This window comes from Embiotoca jacksoni, unplaced genomic scaffold (genome assembly GCF_022577435.1).
Source record: "Embiotoca jacksoni isolate LCO1_2020_lvr unplaced genomic scaffold, fEmbJac1.0.p SCAF_17, whole genome shotgun sequence".
NCBI classification, from domain to species: domain Eukaryota; kingdom Metazoa; phylum Chordata; class Actinopteri; family Embiotocidae; genus Embiotoca; species Embiotoca jacksoni.
In genome coordinates, this window is record NW_027185307.1 from 9,262,548 (window position 1) to 9,273,068 (window position 10,521).

Below are 10,521 nucleotides of genomic sequence, written 5' to 3' on the forward strand. Positions count from 1 at the left end.
AGAACAAAGGTTACCTCCCACGCCCCACCTGCTGTCCAGAGTACATACTACATGCCCTCAAAACATGCAGTAACCACCAATGAACTACTCGGATGTTACAAAGCCAGTTGCTATTGGTAGCCAAAGATCAGTCATTTATTTTCAACCACAGCCAACGAAAACCAGTCGTCGCGTGTGTTCTGAATAATCGTATAATGTCCAATGCATTGATCAAATGAAAAGAAGAGCCAATTACATATATAGAAAAAAAAAATATATATATATATATTTATTATAGGAAGCGTCACTAAAGAGGTAAACAAATTAAGATATAATTCATGGAAGAATTCACGTGACACAATCCACTCGTATCATTGACAGAAAGTAGAGAAGCTATGCACGCGTGCCATTACCATAAAAAATAATAATAATAATAAAAAAATGTACAAAGATCCTAAGTCTGACTTCATTCGTTATTTCATGTCATTTCCCAGCAGGTCGAACCACAAATCACAAGTTTGAGCGAAGCCGGAAGTGAGCGGGGGTGAATCCTCTCGTCCTCCTGGATGCGTGTGTCCGTGTAACAACAGCAGAAGCATCAGACGAGGGAACACCTCATGATGGAAGAATTTGAAGGTAAGCGAAATTGCCTTCCAGGTATTTGTTTTAGCTGTTCAAACGTCAAGCACCCCCCCCCCTCTCAGTCTCTCCGTTATTATCCCTCAAAGTTTACGTTTCTGCAGGTTTTGTTCGCGACCTCTTTTTTTTTTTTTTCCTGTGTGTGTGTGTTTTGTTTGTTTGGGCTGCAGCCTGAGTAATGCTCGTAGGGCCATAGATGAAGCTAGCTGCTGACTCTCTGAACGGGTGTCATCCCCAGCTACAGGAGCTAGCCTCTTTCTTTTTTCTTTTTCTTTTAACATACCGCTAACTATTGAACCTTCAAATGAATGAAACAAACCGACCTATTGAAAGGAACACGAGTGAATTGATAAGCACCTACTGCTTCACTGACGAATACTACAAACGACGGTTTTACATCTGTCTTGTTAGTCTGATCTTAGCTGCCTCCAGCCATTTTATAGCATTTTGAAATAATTGATAGACTCCGTGTGGTGTTCACTAACAATAAAGGCAAACAGGAAGGACATTGTGTTTGTATCATTGTGACGACAACAATTCCCCCAAAAATATCGAAATGAGCGCGAAACTAAATATTTACAATGTATCAAATACGAAGAGGGTGACGAGACAGGTACCCATTGGTCATTTTATCTCGTGGTTGAAAGGTCACATCTGATCCATTTCTCTTCTCCCACTTTGCATTTCACTGCAATCAGAATCCAATCTGTTATTCTTGCAGATAGTGAAGCGTCTCCTGCTGAGGATCTGGCTCAGTGTAACTCCTGCAAAAGATGGTTCTTCCCCAAAGTCCTGGTAAAAATAACACTCTTTGTCATGTAATCATCAGAAGAAAAGTATGGCATTGTAGGATCAGACACGTTTTGAAGATGATGTTGTGAGTTTTGTTCAGGTAAACTTTTAGAATTAATGTAATTTATCTATAAATAAGGATTTTTTTTTTTTTTTGTGTGTGTGTGTTTTTGATGAAGGTCGCCTGGGTGACCACATTTCCCACAGCTGTTACAGCTGACAGGCTATCAGCTGTTTGAATAGTAATGTGTCTCTATGATTGACCCATTGCTGCGTAAAATGTTTTTATTTTGTGATTGTCCATATCGTAGCGATGCACATAGATGAAGACTATTATGATGCATATCTAATTACGGCCGCCGTATTTGTCGTTATCACTACTTTACCATGTTTACATGACTAAAATATAATATAGACTGTACAACATCAAAGCTGCAATAATTTCAGTATGTTATTGGAGCATGTTGTGTCCTAGTAATGCAATCTGTGCTCTTGTAGAAGCACTCAGTTTCATTAGTGGATATCAGCTGCATTAACCCATGATGTATTAGTGTTATTATGTGTGTAGGAATATATGCTTGTATCTACAGCAGGAAGACGTGAGGAGGTTTGAACAATTGGAAAAAGCAGTAGGCAGTAGGTTACTGATGTCATTATTGTTACACAAACAACTTTGTGCTTTAGAGTTTTATTGTAAAGAAATGTTTGCATTTTTACATGTTCAGTCATAGAAATTATGCTGCCTCTTTCTAAAACCACCTTTTTGAAATATGATTGAAGTGCGTGATTAAAAAAAAAAAAAAAGAAATCCCAGATGATGCCAGATGTTTTCAGAACACAGAGAAACAGTATTTTGTGCATATTTTTTCTCTTCCTACAGGATAAGCATGCCAAAATCTGCAAAAAATCAACTACTAAGAAGAGAAAGGTTTTTGACTCTAGCAGACAAAGAGCTGAAGGAACAGACATCTCCCCACTCAAACCCATCAAACCAAAGGTAAGCGTTGGCCTGAGTAAAGAGATGGAAATCCAACACAAAATTCCCAGCAGAGGTCAGTGTGATTATCAGTAGGAAGAAACCATTTTAAAAAGTTTATGTCCTCACCATAGTGGCATCATGTCTATATGGTGCCGAGACAGGACAAACGACAACAATGCACATGTCAGTCTGTTGGAAATTTTTGCTTCTTTTCCAAAACATTGTTGTCATTAAACTGAATTAAATAAAAATGACAAATCTGGCGCTAATCTTTTCAATATTTCAACCCACTATAAATATTTCTATCACAAGAAGTAGAGAAAAACAATGTTTTGGATAAAATATTTGATATCGCAAGTTGGCTGTAAAGTTTTCTACCACACAGCTCAAACTGCTGCCATATTCATAAGCCTTGGATCATGTGATCATACCAATCAGCAGATCCCAGAGGACAATCAGCTGTTAGAATCTGCCCAACATTATGATCTGTACTGTGGTGAACAACTCCTAGTCTGATGATTCTGTTATATCTGAGTCTTGGCTGCTCCATTCAGTGTTTTGTGTTGACAGTTTATTTTCAAATGTAAACCACTTTCAATTGTATTTCAGTCACAAAGTTCAGCTGCAACTGAGAAAGTAAGTTGATTTGTTTTGTGTTCATTTGCCCTTCCTTTCCACATACATGATTTTTAGCAGCACAGATAATCTGTCAAAGTCACAGGAGACTTTCACTGTTTCTGCCTTTTTTCAATACTGATTTTTCTCACTTTGCAACATTGGTTTTGAATAGTCTGGAGGCGTTTCAGCTCTTTTTGTTGGTATTAATGGGTCCATCCTTTATTTATACCTGCTTTATCCTAAACAGGGTCATGGGGGGAGAGGGGGGGTTGGGTTGGGAGACCCTACCCTGCGGGCAATTTGTAGAATCACCAGTTGACAAGGTGCATGTTTTTTGGCTGGTGGGAGGAAGCCGGAGTACCCGGAGAGAACGCAGGCACAGGGAGAACATTCAAACTCCACACAGTAAGGGCCAGGCCCGGATTCGAACCCAGAACTTTTTCCCTGTGAGGCGACAATGCTAACCATTGCACCCTGTGTTACACAAACACTGAACACTGGTATTAATTTAAAAAGAAAAAAAATCAGTGGCGTCTTTTTTTCCCCTACCTCTAGTCTTCAACTGGCCAAATGTATCAGATTACATTTTCGCTTTCTTTTACCATGACCGTGTTAATGTTATCTTTTCTGGCTGGACTCGTGCACTCTCTGCACCCTTCCTCTTGGATTACTCTTTGGCTACTCACCTTAACTACCTACCTACCTACCTACCTACCTAAAACTACAGAGCTCTGTTGTCCTGGCTTCAACTAACTGCTCCACACTCACTCTGTCCTCCCACTGGGATAACAATATTTTCAGCTCTTTGATATGAACAGGACAAACATACAGTCATTACATCATTCTCTCTGTATCTGATCGTTGCCAGTTTGGAAGGCTTTGAAGAATGAGAAATGTACTGTTAAAGGTGCAGGCAATAAAGGATTTTTTTTTTTCTTTCTCAAAGTCATCTATGTTTGCCCGACAAGTACGCTTAATGAACTTGAAGGCTGTAACCATATAGTAGGAAGCAGGAAGTCAGCGGGGCTATCATGTTGCCACAGGAGCAGCTCAGATGACGCTCGGTGAACGACTTCCGTCAGTAATCATCAGCTTTGAACAAGACCCGGATTGTCATCATGGACGTTATTTTTGTTGTTGTTTTTAGTAAGTGGGAAACATGAGTGCTGCATTCAGTAAAATCATGGCGTCAACTAAAGGACACCCTGAGAACGCAGACTTCTGGGACTTTTTTGCAGACAATTTACATTTTGATGTAAAAACATCGTTAGTTGCATGATATGTGTGTGTTTCATTTCCAGTCCCACAAATTAGTTTAAGGAAGTGGGAAGTGCTGCATAAACACTGCTTGATGTATTAGGGTTGAGCAAGTACATGTGTATCCCAGAGGATTACTGGGACCTGTGAATATGGATTGTGATGTGGAGTCATAGTAGTTTTATAATGGTTTGTTTTTTCATTATTGAAATATATTACCATCTACTGGAGTTTAAGATGTATGGCATGTTGTACGCCAAATGTCCTACATTGTGGTGAAAAATAGTGAGAAAAATAATCTGGATCAATCACGTGATTCGGATCCGCTCTAAAATGTACTGGCTTCTTCCTTCTATAAGGACTGCTGCACCCTTTCACCAAGTTTCATGAAAATCAGGCTGGTTGGTTTTCTGACAGACAAACTAAACTAAAAACATAACCACTGTCGTTGAGGGAATTACAGTAATTTTCAGGATCCGATAAGAGACTGCAATTCTCAAGTTGCAACCGGCCTCTTGACTTTATGGAGGCATAGTAAGATTTCTTAGTTGGAACTATAAACTGTATCTATAAAAACAAAGTGATGTAATGGAGCAGCTCTTCTGTGGTGTTGTTGTCCTGCTAGGCAGAACCCCCGAAGAAGCAGTCCAACTGGCGCAAGAAACATGACGACTTCATCGCCACCATCCGAGCTGCTAAAGCCGTCACTCAGGTCCTGAAGGATGGGGGACCGTTACCCCCTCCTCCTCCTCCTACTTATGACCCAGGTAGCGTCATAGTGAGTTAAATTAAGCAAGAAACAAATGAGTGACAGTAAAAATGATTACCGTGTTCATGATTCATTTCTAGACTTCTAGTAGTGATCATTCTTTTTGGACGAGGTAAAGTAGGTGAAACTAAGAAACATAACTGACTCGGTTGTAAATATTGGCTGAAACTGGAAAGAAAAGTTCAAGTCACGTCTTTGTCATACGACTGTATCTGTCTCCATCTACATGATTTATGTTACCATAGCTGATTTACAAACGATACAGGGATATTTTCCCACGGCCTCTTTTGTCCTTAGATTACATCCAGTGCCCTTGCTGTCAGCGGCGGTTCAACGAGAGTGCAGCTGACAGACACATCAAGTTCTGCCAGGAGCAGCATGCCCGCATGCCCAACAAGAGCAAGTTAGGGGATGTCAAGAAACCTGCTGGACGCCCGCAGGGCATGCAGACGGCAATGGTGACTGTATGTGCACCTGAACAAACTGTTTGTCTTTTTGCTGTAAAATAACATGCTTGTCCAGTTATTTGGTGTATAATGTTTTGAACCACAAAACATGCACTGCCAGATATAGTTGTATGGATGAAGTATTTCTGACCAAAGTAGGTTTACGGGAACTATAATGACTGAATTGAATGTTTATCTGTGAATAGCTTTGCCTCTGCTCTTGCAAGGCAATTCTCAGTTCTGTGTTATTGGCAATTATTTGCAAGTCAGAAGTGTTGTTCATAAATCTCTAACATTTCCTTGTCTTTTATTGCCATGGTGATACTCCTACTCTGCAGCAGACATAGCATTACCAGTCACTTAGCAACAACTATGGCACATGATTGGGGAGTTAATTTGGTAGCCAATAAAAATAGCAGGGTGTAAACCATTTTGGTTGAAAGCTTTGATTTCCCCTTATAACAAGAAAACCCTGGCCATTGATCATGATGTCGCCCAGGTTACCCAGTGAGAAACATTTCCATATTTGTTGCAAAATTTTTGCTCCTCTGTTTTTTAAAAGAACAAAATGTTTTTGTAGCTTTGAGATTTTCTTCTCGAGGCCAGATTAAAACATGCCGGTAGAGCCAAGCTATCACACAGTCACAGCGCACAGCAAACAGTGACACACATATACAACCGCTAACCATTCTGCAGGTATGGTTTTATCATATCTCCACTATGGTCTCCTCTTGGTCAACAAGATTACAACATACTGTGGTGATACGCGACCTTTGTGTTCACTGTGTCTCTGAGCAGAATGAGGATGTTTGTGCTTCACACCTCTGTAGCTGATGTTTTGTATCATGTTTTTGACTCCTTCAGCAGAAGCCTCCCGCTTCCGGAAAGAAGACCAGCTCTCCTGCTGTGTCAACCATCCCTTCAGCCTTCTCTCGTTTACCTCAGAGATCAGGTGTCGGACAGCCCACCGGTAAGACAGCACTGCTGCACCCCTCAATCATCACACAGTGTTACTGGATGTTCACATCTGACAGCTGTGTGTATTTCTGACCAATTTTCAAATAAAATGACAAGCCCAACTTTCATTGCATGAAGTAAAGTGTGACACATGACCTCATTGTTCTCTCTCACCCTCCCTTTCACTCGAGGAATCCCATCTACGAAGGCGTCTCCAGCTGGTTCAGTGAAGAGTAATCCCTCCGGCCTCACAAGCCCACCGTCAGGGTCAGTGCACATATACAGATGTGTTTTCAGTAGTGTAAGCTAGCCCAGGCACGTAAAAGGAAATTGACGTTTGTTGTTGATGTCTAAAGGGTACTTTTGCCATCTTAACTTTCACTGTGAATACAGTCATGTCTATTCAAGCATTTTTGCTTTTGGAAGTCATTGTGCATGTTTCTTTTTATGTCTCTCACTGGGGTCAGAATATAAAAACACGAGCTAAAAAAAAAGTGAGGCTGCCTGTAAATATGTTGAATCTCATTTCCCTTTTTCGTCCTCACCATAGTGGCATCATGTCTACATAGTGCTGAGACAGGACAATTTAATCACAGTCACTCAAAACAGAAGATGATTGAAACTTCCTAACTTCACTTTGCTATGTGTGTACATGCTTGAAGAAAGATGGAATTTCCTTAAATTAAATTTCATAGTTATGCTGACCTTGTCTCAAATTAAATAATGTCCTGTATATTCATGCGGTGTCTCCAAGCCATTTATTTTGTGCTTTTTGCTAAGAACATTTTATTAACACTGTCCTGATGGCCTTATAAAAGTGATTGTAGCAGGTCAGTGCCATTTCAAATGCATGTTTGGAACTTGAGATCTGTCTTCACAAACCCAGCCATCGAAGTAGTTTGACTCCTGCTTGTCTCTGCTCTCTGTTTGCTCTGATCCCTCTGTCAGTGTCGGAAGTAAGACCAGAGCGGGGTGCTCGGGCTACAGCTCTGTGAGGAACACTCAGTCTGGAATAGGACTCAACAAGAACAAAGTTGACACCTACATATCAAGGTGAATTAACTCGGTGATCGAGCAAGTCAACTTGAATAACTTGCTAACCTCTTCTGACCTCTTGTGGTTTTATGGTGCGTTGCCCACAGCTCAGAGACTTCATAAAATGTATCGGATTAGATTTTGATTTAGTTTTTCAGGTTTCCCCAGTTAGAGCTGATACGTCTGTGCATATTCCAGCAAAACTAAACAAAGGAAAGTTTACAGCTTGCATAATCAAATGAATAATGATAGCCATGCATCTCCATGTTCTGTTAACTGAGGGGATAGCAATAATTGGAGGGCCCATATTATCACATTAAAGTGAAATGTGTGATTGTACAGTTTACTATTAAACTGACATGCGTACTGCTGTACTAGTGCTAAAATTGCTACTGTATTTGCCCACAAGACTAAAACATTTACTTCATGCATTCTACAGGATTTGAAGTTCTATTCTGTTTGTATGTTTTTTCACTGCTCACCTTACAAAGACTCAAATGATAATCAAAAATGTTTTAGGGTTATCTTAAATTCCCTAAAATATCTAAACCGCCTTGCACTCAAATATTACTGATGACAAATTCGTGTGAACTTCCTGCTTTTGTCATCTTTTTCTCAGGAATGATGTCGATGGCGGGAATGAAGTTGGCAACAGTGGAATAAAGAGCAAGTTCTGTTACGCCTGTGGTACCAAGTATCCTGTTGAATCTGCCAAATTCTGCTGCGAGTGTGGGGTCAGGAGGATGTGTATCTGATGGAGGTCAGAGGAAAAACTAAACAGAGGAACGTAGGGATGCACCGGTACTCAAGTTAGTATCAGAAAGTTTCACCAAAGCTAATAACAACAATAATTTAAAAGAAATTCGTGTCCGTCTTTATTTTCGCACATGGGTCTAGTTTCCCGACAGTAAAGTGGTTTTAAATACCCAACAAATGTATGGGCTGTGTGCAGCCCTGCTGAGTATTACATGCATTCTGAACTGTACAGTACAAAGCCTGTGTTTTAATTGCACAAATTGAATAACCATAACCTTCAGTAAACGATGCCTTTATTTTCTAGGATTCAATTTGACCAGAGGCTGATGGATCTCAGTGGTGGAATGACCTGCTTTACAGTTATGTTAAACTGTGAAGGTTCATGATGTTACTGCTTGATATCGGTCATACAGGAACAACCCATGCAACTTTTTTTTTTTTTAATTATCCTCCCTCCTACTGCTGGATTTGCTCACAACAATTGCACTGCTTTTTTTTTTTTTTTTTTTTTTTTTTTTTTTATAGTAGATTACTGCCGTGAAACTAGCCACCATAGAGGGATGACAAATTTGTAAACGGATAAGAAAAATAAATGTTTCCAGTTGAGATAAAGCGAGGCAGACTGAACACTAATTCAGTATTGAAAGTCTTTTGGTGCATCTCCAGAAGAGAGTAGAGGAGAGATGAGTCAGAGTAGGTACAGGCTAATTAGTGGGTTGTAAAATGTGAAAAAGGAGGGAAAGGATGAATGTTGGGGGACTCGTTAGAGGCGAGTTATTGCCCTTATATCTCAGTCCCTGGTCAACTTTTACCTAAAATGTATTCCTTAATCCCATCTGTCGACGGTTCCTTTTAAAAATAATATGTTCCTAATGAAGTGCAATATGATTGACTACTGAAGAAAGCAAATGTGGTTTTCTAAAGAAAATTATTTGGATTTTTTTTATCTCATCACATTGTTTTGACAGGCACCAGTCCAAAAATAAACCAGCAGTTAGAAGGAGAGTGCCCCATTCAAGGTCACTTTTCAGGCAAAAATTCTTCGACTATTATCTTTATAAACAAATGTAGCATTAGGTCAGAACCTTTTAGTTCCCTCTCGTTTTCTACAGCAAAGTGAGTTATTTATTTTCTTATTCCCTTTCATTTTTACTGAACGACTGCATATTTTCTTTAATGCTCTACAGAATTAAAATGTTTTTATTTGGATTTGTAGGAAACCTAAATGCAATTGAATGTGTTGCAGTTGCTATTTTTCCTCTACAATGTTTCCATTGAGTCAGTATTCAGGATCAAAAGTACAGCAACACTCCTGTCCTGGCTGATCCCTCTGCTATGACCCCGTAGGTTTTAATTTACAGGTGGGAGACCTCTCCTTCAGGTGCATTGGTCAGTTAAGTGACAAGAAATGTTTAAATAGACTGGATGGGTGTGTTTCCCTGTACTGATTACAACAGTTGTTAGACTGGATACGGTTGTGCACTTAATGCCATGTATATCCACCATCAATAAACTTCTATGAAGACAGCTGTGATCCAGTTGCATCTGTCAAAGAGAGCGGAAATGGAGGAAGTCCAGTGCTGTTATATTGTAGTTCATTGAGAGTAAAAACACATGCCTTAAATTAGTTTTTGATATAAATATATTTGGAATACATATGCCATGCCATACAAAATATTAGTTGTTTTTTTAGGTAAAAAAATATATATACGTGTGTGTGTACATATATATAAATACATATATATATCTATCTATATATAGATATCTATATATAGATATATATGTGTATGTGTACACCTACATACATACATACACATTTTATAGACAGAAATGAGCTACATGATAACGTAATGTATGGCACCTGACAGGAAGAGAAAAAAAACCCTGCTACACCGAAAGTAGTAGCTGGAACTACAAAGAAAGTCTGCGTTCTTTGTTTTTCCCTTACAGAAAAAAAAAAAAAAGTTTCCCATGTTTTCTACATGGGCTCACATGTATGACAGGTTTACCACATGTTGCAACATGTGATAACATGGGGAAAATCTTTACTACATGTTCCAAAGCCACACATTCCCCAAAGGTAAAAGTCACACGTGTATGTGGTGACGTGATCACATGAGTTTTTGTGCTTGTGAAATTCATAATGTTTTCTGGAACGGTTTGCATTTCTTATGCCACACCCAACAAATGTCACATTTCCAAATGAGTCAAAACAACAAATCCTGCAGTTAAGTGCCCTGATCCTTTATGCTACAGTGCAGTTTTTGATGTGTTTCCATCAGCTAAACTCAGCC

The 10,521-nt window shown here is 39.4% G+C and overlaps 1 protein-coding gene across 4 annotated transcripts; it reads left to right on the forward strand.

The window, feature by feature from the left end:
* Nucleotides 1-508: 508 nt before the first annotated feature.
* On the forward strand, nt 509-9,754 carry zc2hc1a (zinc finger, C2HC-type containing 1A). 4 transcript variants are annotated; one of them, XR_011178344.1, is made up of 11 exons: nt 510-615; nt 1,340-1,413; nt 2,291-2,407; nt 2,999-3,025; nt 4,890-5,031; nt 5,331-5,497; nt 6,344-6,449; nt 6,628-6,703; nt 7,385-7,489; nt 8,091-8,280; nt 8,532-9,754. XR_011178344.1 is itself a non-coding variant. In XM_069151520.1 (10 exons), exons 1-10 carry the CDS (start codon nt 597-599, stop codon nt 8,224-8,226), a joined length of 966 nt encoding a protein of 321 aa, XP_069007621.1. In that variant the 5' UTR covers nt 509-596; the 3' UTR covers nt 8,227-9,754. The 4 variants fall into 4 exon arrangements, 3 of the variants coding, with proteins under 3 accessions (XP_069007621.1, XP_069007620.1, XP_069007622.1); XM_069151520.1 differs by having other exon boundaries at nt 509-615; nt 6,347-6,449; nt 8,091-9,754; XM_069151519.1 differs by having other exon boundaries at nt 8,091-9,754.
* The last annotated feature ends 767 nt before the right edge of the window (nt 9,755-10,521 follow it).